Source organism: Oryctolagus cuniculus, chromosome 10 (genome assembly GCF_964237555.1).
Source record: "Oryctolagus cuniculus chromosome 10, mOryCun1.1, whole genome shotgun sequence".
Taxonomy (NCBI): domain Eukaryota; kingdom Metazoa; phylum Chordata; class Mammalia; order Lagomorpha; family Leporidae; genus Oryctolagus; species Oryctolagus cuniculus.
The window spans coordinates 28,011,267-28,032,849 of NC_091441.1; the positions used below are offsets into that span (position 1 = coordinate 28,011,267).

Here is a 21,583-nt window from a genome sequence, read left to right on the forward strand (position 1 = left end):
GAATGCCGTAGCTCAGGACACAGGTGTAAGGCACGTGCGTGCCGAGGTAGGAGGTCTTTAGAAGATGCAGCAAGAGCAGACCCGTGCACTCGTGGGCTGGAGCAAGGTGTAGTCACCCCAGGTTCCTCAAATCCTTCTGTGCACCTCCCACTTGGATTACTGGAGTTCTGTCTGCAGGACAGCGCTAAGCCTGAGAAAACTCCAGGCAGGGTTGGCTTTGCTTGAGGTGGTCAAATCATGGAACAGGTCTAGAAAAATACATGGCAGCCAGCCAACTCTGACTTGGTAAATATTTCTAGGGCTATGACTAAGAAGTGTTTTGGTGATTACAAGCTGTTAAGACTATTTCTTAAATGAATCTTGATGAAGAATGGGATGGGAGAGGGAGTAGGAAATGGGATGGTTTGCAGGTGGGAGGGTGGTTATGGGGGGAAGAACCACTATAATTCAAAAGTTGTACTTTTGAAATTTATATTTATTAAATAAAAGTTTTCTATAAAGACTATTTCTTTGGGGAAAGCAATACACTAATCATTTATTGTAGAGTGTAAACCCACAGGGCCAAGAGGAAAATGGCTCTCCCAAGATGGCTTTATATATGGATTTAAAAAGTTTGAGTGTCTCAATAAGCTCTGGAAATGAAGGTGGTATCCTCTGAAAGGCTGTCTAATGTGACTTGATTTTTTAATAGGACAGCAGATCGCTTAATTCTGGCACAGTGAACTGCTGCCTGCAGGGAGAGTTCACAAGCCCAGGAGCCGTACCCGTGTTGCCATGAGTAGGATTTCTACAAAGTTTAGCTTCTTGTTTGGGTCCAGGCGCGCACACATCTGCGTGACTTGGGCTGGCTTTGAGTAAATCTTCCTGAGCTGCTGCGGCAAGCAGGTTAAATGGGCTCAGCATGGCAGCCGCACAAAGCCAATTTGCTGATGACACGTGCTCCCTTGTCCCCGGGCGGTGGGGGGGGGGGGGTGGCTTCCGTGGTCTTTCCACTGAGCCCAGTGCAGACGGAGGGATTTACGTTCCAGGTTCTTTGAAAGCAGACATGAAGGAGGAAACAGACTACTCTGTTACGGTTGACCAAGCAAAACCCAGGAAGTCCCTGAGTGAGCACGTCTGGTTTAGAGCTGTTTCTAGGCCTCTGGTATCAGCCGCAGCTCCCGCCAGCCGCAGCTCCCGCCACCAACACAGACACAGATGCTGAGAAGAGGCAGGATGAGAAGATGCGGCAATGCTCCCTGTATACTGCATGCTTGCGTCACCCCAAGACACACTGCTTCCTCCTCACTACACCTGCGGGGCAGTAAATGGGTACCTGGAGGCGTGGAACTGCGTTAGCTTCACAGACAGGTAGAATGCAGACAGAGATGTGATTGTGACTGACGTAATCAGATGCCACAAATAGACTTTTCTTTCTCCGATGATGGATGGGTTGAGATGTTGGGGTGCTGTGAACTCCACTGTGGTTCCCTGTCCTTTGAGAAAGAATGTGAGGCGAGCTTGGGAGGGGTCTGGATCGGGTCTCAGGAGCCTGCTTGTTCGGCTCAGAAATCGCCCATGACTTTGCCATCACTTTGTTGGCTCTGGGCGTCCGCTGTATTTACGTATAATTCCCTCCGCTTCAGTGTTACAGGGAGCATTTGAGGAAAGGGGGAGGTGTTACTGGTTTAGGGAGCCCTTCGTAGGAATGATTAAACAGGGAAACTAAGAAGCTTACTTGCTGCCGGCATGGTGGGGGTGGGGGGAGGTATTAACTCAGGAAATAGATTGGAAGCAACGCGCTCCAGTGTTCCCGTGACACTGCGTGCACACGGCTCTCTTGGGATTACTCTGGGTGGGGCCTGTGCTTTCCTGGAGGGAATTCTGCACCTGTTCTCCCAGTGCCTCAGTCCTGCCACCACAGTAACTACCAAGCGCTTAGTGTGTGCGGGGTACCGTCCTGCGTGTTCTGCCTGCATTCTTTAATCCCAGCCACAACCCTGATAAGGAAAGCGTTTCCCCCACAGTACAGAGGAGGAAGCTAAGCCTTGGAAGTGTAGAAGCTGCCCCGATGATGGGGTCGGGACAAGTGCCCTGGACCTGCAACTCTGACTCTGCACGGGGCTAGAATGGGACCCTCTTCCTACCACAGGCGTGGCGGGGTAAAGTATTCTCCTGCTTCCTACAAGGCAGTACCTGGCCAGGTGCCAGCCCGCTTGGGGTGCTGAAATGACACTCTCCACGTCCTTGGGCTGTGGCTTTTCTCTTTCCCCTCCATGCAACTATTTTAATAGAAGCTTCAGATGGACACACCGACACCAAACAGAAGACGGTACTTAGGATATTCTTAAGGAATGTTTGAGTGTGTTTGCCCAGCCTCACTGAAGGACTGTGAATGTCCCCCTTTTCCAAGAGCTAGGAGTTTATAAAGGGGTAGGTTTTACGGGGTGTGAGTTCCTTGGGCCTGGAGTTTGTGTCTGAGCACTGGGGTCTCAGCCCTCCCTCCTGTCACTTTGCCCGTAGACTTGGAGCTCCAGCCAAGGGTGGGGATTGGTTTTGCCGTCCTTGTACAGGTGACATCTGAGGGCTCGGTCTTCCTTCCTTTTAACAATTTGTTTCCCTCGAAACTCACAATTGCCCTGTGCTGGTGACTTTCGCTGCTACCTGCCCTGACCTCAGACTGGTCTTGTGTGGAGAAGTTGGGTGGCATCTGTGCTTTCTGAGGGACAGGAGCTGGTCTTCCCCAGAGAGTTCTAGTTCAGGTTCTGAGCGGGTGCTTGGTGACGGCATTTTCTGCTGTGTTAAAGACTGCCAAGCCACCCCAGGCAGAGCCACGATTCCAATGACACAGCAGGATTTGAATGCTTACTAACTTGCAGACGTTGTGTTGGTGGTAGGGATACCTATGGTGATGGACAATGGTATTCCTGCTCTTGGACCCTTAGCCACAGGAGGGGCTTAGCCAAGTTGGGGGTGGGGGGTCCTCCCTTCTCCGTTCCTGCAGGACCCCGCCCAGACTGCTTTGCTTCAGACAAAGCTTTGTTGCAACTGCAGTCCAGTCTGCCTGCTGGTTGACGCTGGGACTGCCTGCTGGCTTCCTGTGGTGCATCTCTGTAAGTGGACGATGGCAGGTGTGATGACATACTTTACCTGTGTATAATACACAGCGGGGGTGGTCTGCTGTGACCGGCGCTGCAGCTCACTTGGCTAATCCTCTGCCTGTGGCGCTGGCACCCCAGGTTCTAGTCCCGGTTGGGGCACTGGATTCTGTCCCCGTTGCTCCTCTTCCAGTCTAGCTCTTTGCTGTGGCCAGGGAGTGCAGTGGAGGATGGCCCAAGTGCTTGGGCCCTGCACCCCATGGGAGACCAGGAGAAGCAGCTGGCTCCTGGCTTCGGATCGGTGCAGCGCACCGGCCATAGCAGCCATTTTGGGGGTGAACCAATGGAAGGAAGACCTTTCTCTTGGTCTGTCTCTCTCACTGTCTAACTCTGCCTGTCAAAAAATAAAAATAAAATAAAAAAAATGACCTTAGGGTTTCTGCAGGAGGTGGGACCAGGAGGGTTTCACATCCGGCACCACGCTCTCTGCTTCTCTCCTGACTCAGCTCTTAGCAACTTGGGCAGATTCAGTCCTCCTAACCCTGGGCTTCTGCCCCATACCACAGGAGTGATGACTCCGCTCATCTCCGTCTCGGAAGCACTGATGCTTACAATGACTTGTGTTAGTAAAGCTCAGCGGGGGCACTGGCGCTGGTTCCAGGGAGTGTGCGTTCCAGGTGCTCTGCTCTCTGTTCCCTGAGGTCCACCTCAGCCCCGAGGCTCACTCTGACCCAAGGGTCACTCTGATGTAGTTTTAATTCTCAAACATGTTGATCACTGGGGAAGTTTAAAACACAATACAGTGCCTGGGCCCCACCCACAAAGATTTAATTATTCAAATGTGGAACAAGGATGCTGGTGTTCTATTTTTTAAAAAAGGTTTACTCCTTTTGAAAGTCAGAGTTAGAGGGAGAGACAGATCTTCCATCTGCTGGTTCACTCTGCAGATGGCTGCAACAGACTGTGCTGGGCCAGGTTGAAGCCAGAGGCTTCATCTGGGTCTCCCATGTGGGTTTCAGGTGCCCAAACACTTGGACCATGTTCTGCCACTTTTCCCAGGCCATTAGCAGGGAGCTGGATCAGAAGAGGAGCAGCTGGGATGTGAACCAGTGCCCAGATGGGGTGCTGGCATCACAGGCAGTGGCTTTACCCACTACGCCACACTGCTGGGTGCGTCCCCCTCCCCCCGAATAAGCATGCCTTGTTTTCCTATTTCCTGATCCTGTCAGGATCCTGCTCTCCAGAAAAAACTGTGTGCCATATGCTGTCGCTGTGCACCTTGCCACTGTCCGACACCCACGCACTCTAAGGCTGTGGGCTCTTGTTTGAGTTTTGGAATACTTCATATCAAGTAGTTTTTACCACCTCCTTCAACTGAGGAAGCCACGGCTCTGACCCCTTCGTCCCTCAGGCAGGTCCACAGGTGGTGGCTGGAATTCTCAGCAGTGCCACGTTGTGGTGGAGCCACACGCTGACCCACAGCACCGTCCTGTGTGGCTGTGTGGTGATTTGTATGAACAGACGTCTGTGCTCTTCTCAGGTCTGCGTTTCCACCTTAGCTGGGGCTCTTGGGAGAGTGCCTCTAGCTGCTGGGGTGGCCACAGGTGGGGAGATGCCTATGGGCGCATGAGCAACGGTCTGTGGTAGCCCTCAAATCTCGGTTACCTATTGGACCACCTGGCCTGGTCATCAGACATGCTCGCCCTTCCTGGTCATCTGGGGTGCTTCACGAAACTCCATCTTGCCCACGTAGGATGTGAGTGGTCCAGGGTGTCACGTGGCGGGGCACTTATAAGCACTCCCTGCGGGATCTTGACGTGCAGCTGCAGGTGGGGTGGCGCTGGCCCCGTAGAGGCGGAGGAAGTGAACAGGAGGCTGCGGGAGAGTTCGGTTCTGGGCGCATCTGTGACGGCGGCAGCCGTCTTCTCCAGGTGATGCATGGGTGACGGGCCGGCAGAGCTTTCCCAAGCCACTGGCTTTCCCTCGATAATGAGGTCAGGCTTACTCTTCGATTTACTTTGATATGATGGAATTGAGCACCGTTAAAGCAGGATCCTAACAAATTGCGTGGCGCTTGCATAGTTTTAGGGGTTATGAGAAGTCTAGAGACTTCAGGATGTATGTAGCTTATGTGCAGGTGCTGTGCCGCTCTATGCTCGTGTCAGGGACTTGAGCTTGCATGGACGCCAGCCTCAGAAGGGAGTCCTGGAACAATGCCTGCCTGCTGATCGCTGGATGCGGGCGGGGGCTGAGACCCTGCGCTCTGCTCCTCGGTGGTGCGGTGCTGAGCTCCTGCCATGGAGGAACAAAGAACCCCACGGTGTCATTGCTAGCCCGCCGTGCCCAGATGCTGTGATGGGGCCACGGGTGTGCGAAGATTCGGAAGCCAGTTTTCTGCCTTCCACGTGGATTCAATCTGTTTAGGAAGAGATTTACCTACCTAGAGAGATCAAGGCAGAGTAAGAATTGGAGATAGAGCTGGAACGTGAGCTCTGCGGTGCTGGCTGCCGTCACGTCCGCCACATGGAGCCGCACGCGGGCAGGAGCATGCTGGGCTGGGCTCCTTGGGTCCCGGTCCCGTCACCTCCTCTTGGCTCCTGCCCGGATTTCCTCTATTGTCTCAATCACTGTTACTTGAGCTGTTCTGACAGCGTTTACGCTGAGCGGAGGCTTTGCGTGGGGCAGACTCTCTTGGGTGTGCTTACTGGAGGGAGGTCTCAGAAGCATAGCTGCGAGACCAGAGAACCAGAGGAGGCTGGAGCTTGGGGACAGTATTTTTTTTTTTGACAGAGTGGACGGTGAGAGTGGGACAGAGAGAAAGGTCTTCCTTTTCCTTTGGTTCACCCTGTAATGGCCGCTGCGGCCGGCGCACTGCAGCTGGCACACTGCACTGATCCGAAGCCAGGAGCCAGGTGCTTCTCCTGGTCTCCCATGCGGGTACAGGGCCCAAGGACTTGGGCCATCCTCCACTGCCCTCCCGGGCCACAGTAGAGAGCTGGACTGGAAGAGGAGCAACCGGGACTGAATCCAGCGCCCCGACTGGGACTAGAACCCGGGGTGCCAGCGCTGTAGCTGGAGGATTGGCCTATTGAGCCATGGCGCCAGCTGGGGACAGAGTCTTACAGGTCGCTTCAGCTGGCTGGGGAGTGGCCCTGGGTGAGGGTGAACGAGAGTCCCTGTGGGGAGGACGAGTTCACCCGGAGCTCAGGAAGTTTTCCCTAGAGGTGGTTATACTGGAAAGCTCGCAGATCTGAAGTCCTGTAGCACTGAACTGTAGAGAGAGGCTAATCTCCCTGTGAGAGGCAGAGCCAGGGTTAGGATGCTGTGAGCTTTCTTTGTAATACCAGCGATCAGTGACCCTGGCTTCCTACCCTGAGCTGGGATGCTGAGGGTGTTTGCCTGCCCATCGGTACACGTCTGATTCTGCCCCATACGTCTTCCACGGCTCAGTCATGAGAGGGAGTGTGGCACAGGGGTCAGGGACCCCCTACAGGCCAACATTGTTGAAAAACACAAGAGGCAGGACCTAAATCAAGCCCACTGTGTGGGCGCCTGGTCGGCTGGTGCTTGGGGTGCCTGCCCCACAAGCAGAGGGGAGTATGCTGACCGAGCCCCTGTCCTGCCTGACCTGTTCCTGGTTTGCCAAGGATGTTGTTTGGCCACAAAACCATGCCAGGCCTGTGTCCAGGTCTAAGATCGCTGGACGAAGTCCTCAAACGCGTGCACGTCCGCTTCATGTGGACTGGAGACTTCCCCTTGACAGAAGCAGAAAAGCAGAGGGGTGATTGGAGTTGAATCGAGTTAGTGGAGATGAGGTAAATGTGATGCGACCCCCAAATCTGGGCTCAGAACGACAAGACGTTGTTCTGTGGACTAATAACCCCTGAAATTATCCAGAGCAGCATTTTCAGTACCTCATTCTGTCAATGCTAGATGAAAAGTTGTGGGTTTTTTTTTTCCTTTACATTTGTACCAGATTTAGAGGCTTCTGTGTCATCAGGTAATGTGATACTATTGCTTGTGAATCCAAGTGTTGTTGGAGGAAGAAATAACTGAGTGTGGCTTTTAGCTTTGCTGGGAATTTTGTAGCAAAGAAGTTAGGCGCACAGGTGTTAGAAACTTTTAGCAAAACTCGAAGTGTTTTTTTTTTTTTTTTAATGCTGTAGATTTAAAGTAAAATTGTCTTAAAGCTGATCTGACACTTCTGTGATCCCATTTTATCATAACTCTGGAGTTGTAGTTTGACCAACAGAACCATCAGTAAATCCATGAGCAAATAAACCTTGATGATGAAAAAAAAAAAAAACCAAACCCAGGGTACTTCAGATTGGACAGGTAAGTTTATTTTGGTGCAAAATTTTTTTTGAAGCCCACACAAACATGGGGTTCTCAAAATGTTTGCGGACTGGTTTCATTTTTTTTTTTTTTTGCACCAAAATATCTTGTAAGTCCTTTTTCCATGCACTTTCTGAAGCCCTGTGCATGTACACACATGCACACAGCTTATGTGGAAATGACTGTGAACTGAATTCTGCATGACAGCCAGCAGATCCAGATGCTGCCATGTGGAGAGTACCCCATACGTCGGCCTCACCTCGGGTCCTCATGGCACTGGTCTGCAACGGAACATGGGAGTGGGGTTCCAGAGCTCCATGTGTGATTCTGACATGGGGTTGGGGCTGGGAATGGCTGAGTCAGGTTGAGCATCTGCTGGGCAAGTCGCCGGAGGTGTCTCCCTGTGTCACCACTGGCTGGGGACAGGGGTTTTCCCATGCCAGGACTTGGCCAGCTTAATGACTGTCTTTGAGTCAGGATAGCAATGGGGAAGGTGGGATGAGATTTTCAGGGTAAGTTTCTGGCTTCAAGAATGTACAAACTGACTGTTCTGGGATACTTAAATATGCTATTGATTTGTTGACCGCTTCCTTAAGATGTCTGCAAGAAAATGACTTTGTCCCTGAAGGTAGAATATTGGAGCAGATATTGGCAAGCTACAGAGATGGGCTGTGCTGTCTTGCTGGGTTTTGTGTGTGATGTTGCTTGTAGCCACACCAGATACTCTATTGTGTGCTATTGTGTGCTACCCTGGGAGACCACAGAGCAGCCGGTGGTGGGGATAGCCAGATGCAGCCTCGGCAGTCATCCTGCATATTCTGCTAAGACCTGGAAGGTGCTGTCTGCCGCCAGTCCCGTGAGTTACTTATCTGTTATCCTGGTACTGGGTCACCTTGGGTCTTGAGAAGATGGCAAGATGTGTGCACGTGGCTTTAAAAGTTGGGGTAGGCCCTGCGTAGGTGGCGATGCGTTTCACTCCTGGAAGCTTTGTTTTGTGTCTGAGTCTCTGGTTTTCATCTTTCAGTACACGAGGGTGTGGATCCCTGACCCTGAGGAAGTGTGGCGCTCAGCTGAGTTAACCAAGGACTACAAAGAGGGAGACAGGTGCCTCCAGCTCAGACTGGAAGATGAAACCGTAAGTGCTGGGCTGGGCTGGTGGGTGGGTGGGACGCTCAGGTGTGTGTCAATCAGGACTCACTGGTACATGGTACGCTTGTGGTTTTCCTGGCTACTGGAGCCTCTGAGCCATGGGTTCTCCCGTTGATGATGATGATGATATCTGAAAGCACTGATGCAGGAAGCTGCTCTGTGGGTGTTGGTAAAGAGTAAGTACCCATTGGGGTTGGCCACGGAGAGGTCCTGGGTGGCTGAGACCAGGATCTTCTCTGTGCAGCAAAAGGAACGGGGGGTCCTTCTCTGGGTTTGAGGCATCAGTGGGTACTGGGGGCTGGGAGCTCCTATGAGAGATCACCCGAAGTGCAGGATCTGGAGGCTGGCATGTGGGTACTGAGCCAGCCCACCTGGGTTGGGGTCCTGCTCAGCCCTCAGGAGCTGAGTGACCTTGGGCAAGCTGGTCACTTCCAACATGAATGGGAATGGTTTTTGTTTCAAGTTATTTTGAGGATAAAGTAGGTTAGTCTGTGACGTGTACTCAGTCGTGCCTGGCACATGAGTGTCGCAGGTGCCTGAGCTTCCTTTTTCCTCACCGACCTTCAGGCTGCTGTTGGCAGTAACCATGCCACCCTCTTCCTCCTCAAGGGTCCAATTTGGTTCCCCTTTCCATGAGCCTACGATGTGCGTCTCTCATGTGTTTGGAGCCTGGGTGCGTGCCCTGGGCTGGGGCTCGTGGGTAGTGATGGACATGTGTGGCCCTGCTGACTTGGGGAGCTCAGTGTGGAGAGGGCAGTGCACGTGACATAAGAGTGAGACGGGGGCATGACAGGTTGCAGTGAACACAGAGCAGGAGCTCGAGGTGCTGGAGGGAGCATCAGGAACTCTCCAGGGAGGGGTGTTCAGTGAGGCCACACTTCTTGGGGAGAGAGCACTGTGGGAAGGAACCAGCCACTGAAGACTAGGGGTGCAGTGGCCCTAGAGTAGGGTGTCTGAGGCAGGAGCTGTGTGTGTGCGCCAAAGCCCCGAGATCATCCTTTGTCCCATTTGGGTACATTCCAGGGATGGGGAGGAGGCCCGTGGTGCACCTGGGAGCTGTTGGAGGAAGGAGTGGTCAGGTGGCCCTGGGTGGGGGATGCCCAGAGGGAGTTCCTGCAGGACTCAGAGAAATGGGCTTTGAACACAGTGGTGGGGAAACCTCGAGAACTGGCTCTGGGGCGGATCTGGATGGGCTGCAGAGTGGGCATGACTGGGCGTGCTGGCGGGCCTCTTGCTGAAGTCCAGTGGCAGTAAAAGTCTGTGCCATAGCCTTGAGCCTTCGATCGTCGACTGTTAACACTTCGTCATCAGTTGAAGCATCGTGGCCTAATCTTCCCACCTAGATGGTCGGTGAGTAACTTGTGGATTCCGCATCCCCCTACTGTGGACCTTGAGCGTAGCACTTGGTGAACCGGAGCAGGACAGCGAGTTTGCTAGAAAGCATCCACTCGCCTTCCTCTTCCTGGCCGGCCACTGTGCGCCGAGAAAGGCAGCTCCTGACAGATGGCGTCTGTTTACCGTGCTGAGTAACTCCCCACCCCGCCCACTCGCACGCTGCCTCTTTGACTCCAGATTTTTTCAGTTGATTCTGTCAGTGGGCAGGTGTTGGGGAAAGTTGTAGGGAGGTAGTGAGGGATGCTCTGTTGTGGTGCTGAGACAGGTGTCTGCCTGGCTGGCTGGAAGGGAAGCTGGCCTTGGGTGACTCATCCTGGCAGCTGCCCAGGGCTCCTCTCTCCTCTCCCCTGCTCCAGCCAGTGTGGACTCCGAAGGGAAGCCCGGGGCCGGACACCCGCAGCTCTTGAGAAATAATGGGCTCTGAGCGGCTGCCTCTGTCCTGGCTGCTCCTGGGCTGTGACTTGTCCACGGCTGGCTCTGGGCTGTCGTTAGGAGGGAGTGGAGCTGTGGCCTGGGGCAGGAGCCACGTGGCTGCACCCTGCGTGCCTGAGCAGCCTCCTGTAAGACTGAAGCCAGCTTCGCTATTCCAGGCCGTTTGGGAAACCCACCCCAGCAGCCTCCTGCCCCCTGATGGGTCTCACTGCAGCAGCGAAGGGTCAGAGTCAGGGTCCTTCCTAGAATACACGATGCTGCTAACCCAGTTGTAGCAGGGCTGACCTGTTCAGCTTCTCACTGTTCCTCCAAGGTATTTTCTCTCTCTGCTTTTGCTCATTTATTATTATGTCAGGAGAACTTGTGTAAATATAAAATCTATCATAGTAACAATTAGGAAAAAATTTAAATTTTGTGAGACAGGAACACTGTCCTCCCAACTGCTGGTTCACTCCTTAAATGCCCAGGAGCTGGGAACTCATCTGGGTCTCCCGTGTGGGTGGCAGGGACCCAACCACTTGAGCCGTCTCCTGCTGCCTCCCAGGGTGCACACCAGCAGGAAGCTGGAATCGGGAGCAGAGGTGGGACTCGAACCCACGTCTTGAATGGAGGCATCCTGATACGGCACGCGGGCATCACAAGTGGTGGCTTCACGGCTGTGCCCACCCCTGCCCCAGCGTTAATGGTTGCTGAGTGTACAGCTCAGTGGCATTCAGTTTTGTGCAACCATGACCACCGTCCAGCTCCAGGACCCTCTTTGTGCTGCAAAACTGACCCTGTCCCACTGACTGCCCCATCTCCCCTCCCCGGCCTGCAGCCAACCTTTGACTTCCTCACTCGGAGGCTGCTCGGGGCCTCATGCTTGTGCCTTCATGCAGCATCTGTCTCTGTGTCCGTTGCATTTCACCTGTAATGACACAAGGTTTTTTTTTTTTTTTTTTTTTTTTTTTTTTTTTTTTTTTTTTTTAAGATGTATTTGAAAAGCCGAATGATAGGGGGATCTTTCATCCATTGGTTCACTCCTCAAATGGCTGTGATGGTTGGGGCTGGGCCAGGCTGAAGCTGGGAACCTGGAACATCGTCTGGGTCTCCAGTGTGGGTGGCAGGGGCCCAAGATGGTAAAGTCCTTGGGGGAAAGGACAGTGTCTGATGTCTTCCACTGCATTCTCCCCAGACCCGGGATGGGTGTCAGCTTTCTGAGTGCACCAGCCCTTAGCACAGCACTCTGCCTTTTTTTTTTTTTTAAACTTATTATTTGAGAAACAGGTTTTCCATCCATTGGTTCACTCCCCAAATGGCCGCAATGTCTGGAACTGAGCAAATCTGAAGCCAGGAGCTTCTTCTAGGTCTCCGACATGGGTGCAAGGGTGTAAGCACTTGGGCCATCTTCCATTGCTTTCCCAGACCATTAGCAGGGAGCTGGATCGGAAGTGGAGCAGCTGGGATGCTGGCTGCAGGTGGAGGCTTAACCTTCTATGCCACAGTGCCCGGCCCCAGCACTCCGCTTTTAAACTGGATTGGGCATTTGAGTGACGCAAACCATGGTGACAGGTATAGTTCCTGCATGGTTTGCCTGGAACGCAGCACTGTGCAGGTCCAGCCTTCTATCTCCTGGTCCTCCCTCCTTTTCAGTCCGCTCAGCTCATGCCCTCTAGTGGCAGGGGAAACTTTTCCCCTTTCCCTGGCAGTGCATTTGGTTAAAGATTTATTTAAAAAGCAAAGTGACAGAGATCTTCCATCTGCTGGTTCACTGCCCTAATGGCTACTACAGCCAAGACTTGAGTCAGGCTGAAGCCAGGAGTCAGAACGCCATCCTTGTCTCCCACGTGAGTGCAGGGGCCCAAGCACTTGGGCCATCCTCCACTGCTTTCCCAGGCGCATTAGCAGGAAGCTGGTTTGGAAGTGGAGCAGCTGGGACTCAAAGTGGCTCAATGCCCCCCACCCCCAGCTGTGCTTTTAAATGCCATTTCCCCATTGAATTTGTGTCCACCTTATAGGTGCCTCCCAGATGGGGAGTACTCCCTGTGTGCAGAGATCTGACTTGGAGGGAGGAAGACAGAGAACGTGGGAGCCTTACTAAAGCAACGTGTGCCATCCCCGCCCCCATAGCCAAGGCCACCCTAAGGTTTGTGAGGCCAGGGCAAAGGCATCAGGCTCCATCTTAGCAAATCGCTTAAAGTCAGTCTTATCTAAGTTATTGACGTAAATCTGTCCTTGGAAAGCTTTGGAAATGTAAAAGAATATGTACAAAATACAGACGTCTACTCAACTGCTCGGTCTCCGTCCAGCTGCTGGCGCTGCTCTGCCTTGGGCGTGTTGGGCTATGTTACCCGCTGCGTAAACTCAGGAGTAAGGGGCCTTGTCCAGTGCTGCAGCGTGGGCCGCACCTGGTGATGGTTGCAAATACTCGGTGAGCAGTTGCCGTCCGTGCCGGGCACTGGGCAGCCCTGGAATCGCATTCTTGTGCCAGAAGAGCCATCTGTTCTCAAGGCTCCGGTGGCCTCCTCTCCTCTGGGTGTCCACACACAAGGCGTCCGCAGCTCCAGGTGCTGAGCGGGCAGCTCTGTCTTTGCTGCTGCTCTGGGCACTTGTGTTCCTTATCAGTTTTACTGTCGCCAGCACCACTAGCTCACTGGTGGACTGCATTCCCACAAGATGGCGCATGTTGGTCTCCACGTGCTTGGAGCGGGGAGAGGCTTTTGGGAGGAGATGCATCTTTGAAAGGAAGATGCCGGCGTTTCTGTCTTGGGCGCTGGAGACACTGGGCTCAGGTCCCAGCTTTCTGGTCTGTAGAGAGAGGGGTATGCCGCTTGCTGAGCTGGGGGAGAGCTGCAGGGTTGTGGTAGCGAATGAGGAAGCCTTCAGAGTGGCTCAGCAGGGGGGACCTGAGAGGGGCCCAGTGGCACCACCAAACTCGGTGGATGAAGGAGACTGGCAGTGCCACAACCCAATGGGATGAAAACCAACTCACAGCTCACCTTTTGGGAATTCTGTCCACAGAGTTTAACATAAATAAGAGCTTTTCACAGAAGGAAAAGGGCCTACATTCACCTGAGAAAAGAAACCAGCACCAGGAGGAAAATCCCACAGAGAGAACCCGTGTCTGGTGGGGACGTCACTCCAGGCAGGCTTGAATGTGTAGTTTTAAATGTAGAATTCTTGGGGCCGGTGCTGTGGTGTAGCGGGTAAAGCCACCACCTACAGCACCGGTTCACATCCTGGCTGCTCCACTTCCAATCCAGCTCTCTGCTATGGCCTGGAAAAGCAGTGGAAGATGGCCCAACATCTTGGGCCCCCGCACCCACGTGGGAGATGTGGAAGAAGCTTCTGGCTTTGGATCAGTGCAGCTCCAGCCGTTGCAGCCAATTGGGGAGTGAACCAGCGGATGGAAGACTTTCTCTCTCCCTCTCCCCCTCTCCCCCTCCCTCCCTCCCTCCCTCCCTCCCTCCCTCCCTCCCTCCCTCCCTCTCTCTCTCTCTTTCAAATAAATAAATATTTAAAAATAAATTTAAAAGGACACTTTGTTATTTAAGAAAATAAATGAAATGTGGAGTTCTTCGGCTCCTTCCTCTGTAACACTTGAATCCTCAGCAGGATGCCTGGGCAGGTGCTGTGCTGTCTGTAGGGGTCTCTGTCTGCTTGAGCCTTACTATTTAAAGCTTCAGTGAGTCTGTGTCCTTGCTCACCAGCAGGACTGAGGCCAAGGAAGAAGCAGCTGTTGATGAAAAATTCCGAGCACCTGTTACCCGACACCCTCCGGAGGGGTGGAGCCGCCTGCACCCACAGTGGTGCACCTGGTTCCCACGCTGTTCCTAGGGAGGTCTTGTCTCTCTCCAGGGCTTTCGCTGGCCCTTGATTGCTCTTTATGCTGACACTCTAGTGTCTTCATCTGGAATAGCTTGTGTGTTGTCCACTTGAGGTTCTTAGTTGGTGATTTGATTCTGTTAGGGTGTTGGCTCTCTGAGTTCTGAAGCTTGTGGATATTGTGGTCATGAGCTCATGGAATGTAGAGTCCCTGCCCCTCTCCCATTTGGCTTTGCCACCCATGTGTTTTGTGACTTTTCAAGCTCTTCATTGTAGTCACACTGATGAGTGTTTGCCTATGTAGCTCTGGCCTTTGCACCAAACGTCAAAAGTTCTTCTGCCAACACTCACACAAATATTGTTCCCATTTTTCTTACTGTTTTTCTTTTTGGTATTCTGTTACATTTGTTCAATCTAAATTTATTTTGGTATGAGGGAGTGAGAATACTGGCTTGTTTTTTTTCCTCCAAATTGTTTGCTACTTAACTTGCCAATATTCTAATAATTCCTACTAACCATTTATTTGCATTTTAACATTATCATGCACAAATTTTCCATATATGCTTGCGTTTATTTCTGAATCTGCTATTACAGTTCATTACTCTGCCTGGTTTAGCACCCTTACTGTAGTTCTTTGATTTCTGGCTTTAGAATGTCTTTTTTTTTTTTTTTTTTTTTTTTTTTTTTTTTTTTTTTTTTTTTAAGATTTATTTCTTTACTTGAAAGTCAGAGTTACACAGAGAGAAGGAGAGGCAGAGAGAGGTGTTCCATCCGCTGGTTCACTCCCCAATTGGCTGCAATGGCTGGAGCTGCGCCAATCTGAAGCCAGGAGATTCCTCCAGGTCTTCCATGCGGGTGCAGGGGCCCAAGGACTTGGGCCATCTTCTACTGCTTTCCCAAGCTCTAGCAGAGGATCGGAAGTGGAGCAGCCAGGACTTGAACCAGCGCCCATATGGGATGCAGGTGGCGGCTTTACCTGCTACACCACAGTGCCGACCCCTAGAATATGTCTTAAGACTTGGTGGCTTTAGTCCCTCTAAATGTGAGGATGGGGCGGGACAGTGGTACTGTTACTCCAGTGAACTGTCACTGTTCAGAGAATTTCCTCAAGGGTAAGTATAGGACAGTGACGCTTAGAGTGTGATCCAGACTCCACCTGTATCGTATTTCCTTGAGGGTGTTTGTAAAATCTCACTCTTGGGTCTCACTGAAGAGCTTCAGACATAAATTGGGTTCATGAAATTTTTCACGAGCTCCCTTGGTGATTCTTTAGAACACTAAGAAATTCCACACCCAGACAACACCTAGTGGGCAGCCAAGTTCCTCCTATTGAAATGTTTGAGGCCGGCGCCGCAGCTCACTAGGTTAATCCTCTGCCTGCAGCGCCGGCACCCCGGGTTCTAGTCCTGGTTGGGGTGCCGGATTCTGTCCCAGTTGCCCCTCTTCCAGGCCAGCTCTCTAATATGGCCAGGGAGTGCAGTGGAGGATGGCCCAAGTGCTTGGGCCCTGCACCCCATGGGAGACCAGGAGAAGCACCTGGCTCCTGGCTTCGGATCAGCGCAGCGCGCTGGCTGTAACGCGCTGGCCATAGTGGCCACTTGAGGGGTGAAACAACGGAAAAGGAAGACCTTTGTCTCTGTCTCTCTCTCACTGTCTAACTCTACCTGTCCAAAAAAAAAAAGTCTGAAGAATAACCCCTACCACCTTCTAAATGAAACATGCCTGCGTGCATACGTACACATGTTGTCAGTTATAAATGTACTGTCACTCTGTTGGGTACTTACGTGGTCCACACACTGTGCCAAGGATAGGAAGATGACCTCTCCCATCTAAGCTGTGACTTTAAAATGTGTGAGCCTGCTCCCTGGTGACACGGTCTTCCCGAGTCTCTCTTGTACTTCAGGTCTAGGCAGAATTACTGCCCGAGAGCAGCTTGCAGTCGGGTTGTAGAGAAACACACGTGCAATGGCACCACGTGAGGCCTCTGCCGGAGGTAGCTCATCAGTTGCAGGGTAATCCAGCGTGTTGGTCGATGGGTGAGACGGAGTGAGGAGGCACTGCTGTTAAATGTGGCCCCTCCAGGGAGGTCTCCTGCAGGGGGAGAGAACAGAGCCCTGTGGCAGCTCAGTGGCCCAGTGCTCTGTCATTGGGAAGCAATAGCACATTCTCTTGGTCTGGTGCGTCTTCCTGGATTTCTTATCCATCCTACCTGAATGTATTGGGATTATGTTGTCAGTGACCCCTCCCTCTGGGCTGGTCTCATGTGAACACGGGTATTGTGTTCAGCTGGCCTCACTTTAAAACATTACACTCATCACTCACAACAGCCAAGAAGGCAGGACATTGAATACGGGCCGTGTGCCTCACCGCTGTTCCTTTCTGTGTCTGCTGCTTGGATTTCTTTAGGTTCGAGAATACCCAATCAACGTCCAAAGCAACCAGCTGCCCTTCTTACGGAATCCAGACATCTTGGTTGGGGAAAATGACCTCACTGCCCTTAGCTATCTCCACGAACCTGCGGTTTTGCACAATCTGAAGGTCCGCTTCCTGGAGTCCAACCATATCTACACCTACTGTGGTAAGTGGGGCACCTGTTGGCTGCAGATGTCAGATGGTTCTTCCCGTCTTCAGGCTTATCAAATGGTTGAGTCCTAATTCCACACTCGTGCATAAGGGCCTCTCAGCTGAGACTCCTGAAAGGCTTGCAATCAGTGGATTAATTAGGCTGCCCTGGTGTCTGGGGATGATTGGTGTTAATCACGGCTCAGCCAGGAGGAAGTGCACTGTGCCCTGTGGCTTCGCTGTGTCCTCCGAGTGGCAGGAGAGCAGCCAGGGCCTCCTCCGAGTGGCCGGAGAGCAGCCAGGGCCTCACGGTGCCCGCTCTCGCCTCCGAATGCACACCTACACATCTCCACCTGGCTGCTTTGCTTTCTACTTGCAATGGTTGTCTTCTCTGACCGGCTCACTGGGTTGTGTACCGGGATGCTGTTGGATGACTATTTGCTCAACTAGTGAGCTAAATCCATAACGACTGCTTAGGACAAGAAGTCCTGAAGTTATCACACCCGACTTTCTTGAACTTGCTTTTTGCCACATTGCAAGTTTTGATTTCTCTTCCTAAATTTTTGTTTGAAAATTTTTGAGCATTAAGTGACATGGCAGAAATAGAAATAGAAGCTGTTGTGTGAGAGGCGGCCTGAGGACTTGGTTGGGGAGTTGGGCTGTGTGGGGGGGGGGGGCGTTCCCGGAGGGAGTTGCCCGGGTCTCGGTCTCTGTGGTGAGGGGGCCCTGCCTCGGGTACCAGGCATGCTGGCCCTCTCGGGTTGCGCATGGGGCTGGAGGTGGGAGGTCAGTGGCTTGGCAAGGCTGCGCTGTGCAGCCAGATGGATGTCAGGAGCGGCTGCTACCTGACCTCAGTTCCTGAAAGCTGCTTCGCCCCCGGTGGCCACTTGGAGTTTTTCAAAGAAACTGGCAGTCGCCAGAGCCTTTGAGCTTTTTTGCTTTTGTTTGTTTTTAAATAAGACTTTAAAAAATAACCCTCATCTTAAACTTTAAAAATGCTACCAGGACCATCAAGAAAAAAAAAACTTCCCTTTTGAGGAGAAAAGTTGGGTAAATGGCCCCCAGCTTCCGTTTCTAAAGGCCAGGAGATGTCCTCATGTGTGTACCCCGCCCCAAGGCCCCTGGCTCCTCCCCCTCGGCCATGCAGTGCCTGGTGCAGTGCGGGCCTCTCCCTGGAGAGGGCCGGGTGTTGTGGGAAGATGTGTGAGCTCACAGTCTGAGCTGGACTGACACAGCCCCTAATAACCAATGCTGGAGGATTCCCCCATAGCAGCCCCTAATAACCAGCGCCACGCTGGAGGGCTCCTCCAGGGCCTAGCCCTGCCGGGGCCTTTACCAGTGTCCTGGGCCTCATGTTTGTCCCAGGCTGTCCTCCCAGGCAGGCTGTCATGGAAGGAGGACTTAGGTGACCCCTTGGTCCTCTGGCCCTTTACCCCAGACCTGATGTTTGTGCCCACACCTGCTGTCCCCCATCTCTCTCCACACCCCTGAAGGGTGCACAGCCCGGGATGCTTCCCGCCTGGACGGGGATCTTTGCTGTTGTTGGATCTCTATCTGCCAGTGACTGAAAAAGCACTCTTTGTCCTCTCTAACACCCAGAAGGCAGCCTGGGAGGAATGGAAAGGAGGTGTTCCTGTCTGGCCGCGAAGATCAGACTGACATTTTTTTTTCTGTCTGCCTTCTCTAACACCACCTGTTTCACCCCCCACAAAAGATGCTCTGAACTGGGGAGGGTTGCCTGATTGCTCAGTCACTTTGCATTATCGAGTGCATCATTGTGGAGCATCCTTTTAGAAACAGAAGACATAAAGGGGAGGACACCCCAGTGAGCTATGATATGAGTTGTGGATTCAAAAATAGCAAACACACAGTGGCTGCTGAGCAAGGCGTGAGTCTAGTCCCCCTCAATCATTTTCTTCTTAGGACGTTGCAGGTAAATGCACTTTACACACACACACACACACGTGTACACACGTGCACATACGTACATACTTACTCCCTTGAGGAAGAACAAGCTGCCCACAGTATCGGGGCATGACTGAGGCCAGAGCCAGCCAGGAGCTGGGGACTCAAATCTGCTCCCATGAGGGTGGCAGGAGCCCAGTCACCTGAGCCGGGATGGCTGCCTGCCAAGATCTGCGTTGCTGAGGGCTGGAGTTGAGAGAGCAGGGAGTTGAAGCTGGGCGCTCTGATGTGGGACGTGGGCGTCTTAAGTGCCAAGCTAGATGCCCGCTCTCTCTCTTCCCATTTTATAGTTGGGAACTGAAGCACTGGGAGATGAATTGCCAGAGTTACATGGTAATTGGTTGAGCTAAGGTGAGATCTTAAGATATGTAAGACTTACTGTCGATCCCAAATTGTATTTAAGATAGCCTATACGCAAGTGAAAAAACTCACTCCCTTTCCCAGACTTTAATTCCAGCATGGGATTTTAAATATCACTAATACCTTTTAGTGGAGTTAAATGTCTAAAGATTTGCCTGTATCTATTTTAAGAATTCAATTTGGGGCCGGCGCTGCAGCTCAGCAGGCTAATCCTCTGCCTGCGGCGCTGGCACCCCAGGTTCTAGTCCCGGTTGCTCCTCTTCTAGTCCAGCTCTCTACTGTGGCCTGGGAGTGCAGTGGAGCATGGCCCAAGTGCTTGGGCCCTGCACCCACATGGGAGACCAGGAGAAGCACCTGGCTCCTGCCATCGGATCAGCGCAGTGCGCTGGCCACAGCGCACCAGCCGCAACGGCTATTGCGGAGTGAACCAATGGAAAAGAAAGACCTTTCTGTCTGTCTGTCTCTCACTGTCTACTCTGCCTGTCAAAAAAAAAAAAAATTCAATTTGGGGGCTGGTGCTGTGGCCTACCAAGTTAAGTCACCGCTTGCAATGCCAGCATCCCATGTGGATGTCCGTTCAAGTCCTGGCTGTTCTTTTTTTTTTTTTTTTTTTTTTTTTTTTAAGATTTATTTACTTATTATTTGAAAGGCAGGGTTACAGAGAGGCAGAGGCAGAGAGAAGTCTTCCATTTGCTGGTTCACTCCCCAGATGGCCCCAATGCCCGGAGCTGTGCTAATCTGAATCCTGGAGCTTCCTCTGGGTCCTCCCACAAGGGTGCAGGGCCCAAGGACTTGGGCCATCTTCTACTGCTTTCCCAGGCCACAGCAGAGAACTGGATCAGAAGTGAAGCAGCCAGGACCTGATGCTGGCACTGCAGGCGGCGGCTTTACCTACCACACCACAGCGCCGGCCCTGCTCTACTCCTAATCCAATTCCCTGCTAATAGACCTGAAAAGCTGGGGGGAAGATGACCCAATTGCTTGGGCCCCTGCCACCCATGTGGGAGACCCGGATGGAGTTCCAGTTCCAGGCTTCTGGTTTTGGCCTGGCCCAGCCCCAACCATTGCAGCCATCTGGGGGAATGAACCAGAGGACGGAAGGATCTTTCTTTTTCCATCTCTTCCTTAAATCTGCCTTTCAGTTAAAATACATCATTAAAAATTTATATTAAAAATGGAATTTAAGTTTTGGTGACTGTGTACATGTATGTGTGCATGCACGCTCACTTGTTCCAGGCTGTGGGTATCTGCAGGCCTGGCCTGTGTCTTAATCATCGTTGGCCTCAGCAGGCACTGGCACAGAAGCAGTCGGGTGAGCCCTGTGTCACCGGCTGACTGGTTGAGCCCGGCTGCATTCCCCTCTCATCTGTGGTTGGATGATGAGATTGGGCACCTGAAGTGGACGCCAGGTGGCCATTGGCTGCTGGGCTCTGACTGCCTCGTCTGTTCACAGGTATTGTGCTTGTTGCCATTAATCCTTATGAGCAGTTGCCAATCTATGGACAAGATGTCATCTACGCCTACAGTGGCCAAAACATGGGCGACATGGACCCCCACATCTTCGCCGTGGCGGAGGAAGCCTACAAACAGATGGCCAGGTGAGAAGGGCTTTGGCCCGGCTGTCTCCTCGTGGTCAGCGGCAGGGAGTGGCGTTTCTGTTGTCTGTTGTGGCCGAGGCGCATGGTGAGGGCGGAGTTGGAATTGAGGAAGCATCTTGGAAGCAGAGCTAGCCCAGGTTCTGTCTTGGCTCCTTGCTCGTCGTCCTCATCTTACTCTTGTGAACTTAGACATGAACTTGAAGAGTGGGCTGAGGCTTAGCTCATTTGTGGAGCAATGGAGCGATCCCTTGCCTTCCTCTCTTCCACTTCCTTTTGGCCCTCTTTCCTCCCTTCCTGGACTGTGGAATCCCATCCGTTTGCCCAGGCTGATGCACAGGCGCTCCCTGAAGACGCCTTGACAGCTGCTCAGGGGCGGGCATTTGGGAGCAAAAATAGAAGTTCCAGGTTAGCAGCTGTGCATGCTGATTTTGGATTTTTCCTCTGGAAGTTGAGTTCTGTTTAGGGACGTAAGTGCATCTCCTTTTTTCTAGCCCTGAAGGCTGGGTACAGTTCTCTCAAGAGAAAATGAGGCTGGCGCTGCGGCTCACTAGGTTAATCCTCTGCCTGTGGTGCTGGCACCCCGGGTTCTAGTCCCGGGTGGGGCGCCGGATTCTGTCCCGGTTGCTCCTCTTCCAGGCCAGCTCTCTGCTGTGGCCTGGGAAGGCAGTGGAGGATGGTCCAAGTCCTTGGGCTCTGCATGCGCGTGGGAGACCAGGAGGAAGCACCTGGCTCTTGGCTTCGGATCAGTGCAGCACCGGCCGTAGCGGCCATTTGTGGGGTGAACCAATGGAAGGAAGACCTTTCTCCCTGTCTCTCTCACTAACTCTGCCTGTCTTTAAAAAAAAAAAAAAAAAAAGGCTCTGTGATTGGGGATGATGTTAGCCTGTTAACGCCTAAAGCTATGTA

General features: G+C 52.5%; 1 protein-coding gene across 4 annotated transcripts in view; it reads left to right on the forward strand.

Moving 5' to 3' along the window:
* The window catches only part of MYO5B (myosin VB), a 324,299-nt gene that overhangs the window by 120,889 nt on the left and 181,827 nt on the right, over positions 1 to 21,583 (forward strand). For all 4 annotated transcript variants that reach the window (XM_070050187.1, XM_070050184.1, XM_070050188.1 and 1 more), the window contains exons 2-4: positions 8,437 to 8,547; positions 16,599 to 16,770; positions 20,533 to 20,677. In XM_070050187.1, the coding sequence (XP_069906288.1) occupies positions 8,437 to 8,547; positions 16,599 to 16,770; positions 20,533 to 20,677 (428 nt within the window). The remainder of the gene's footprint in view (positions 1 to 8,436; positions 8,548 to 16,598; positions 16,771 to 20,532; positions 20,678 to 21,583) is intronic.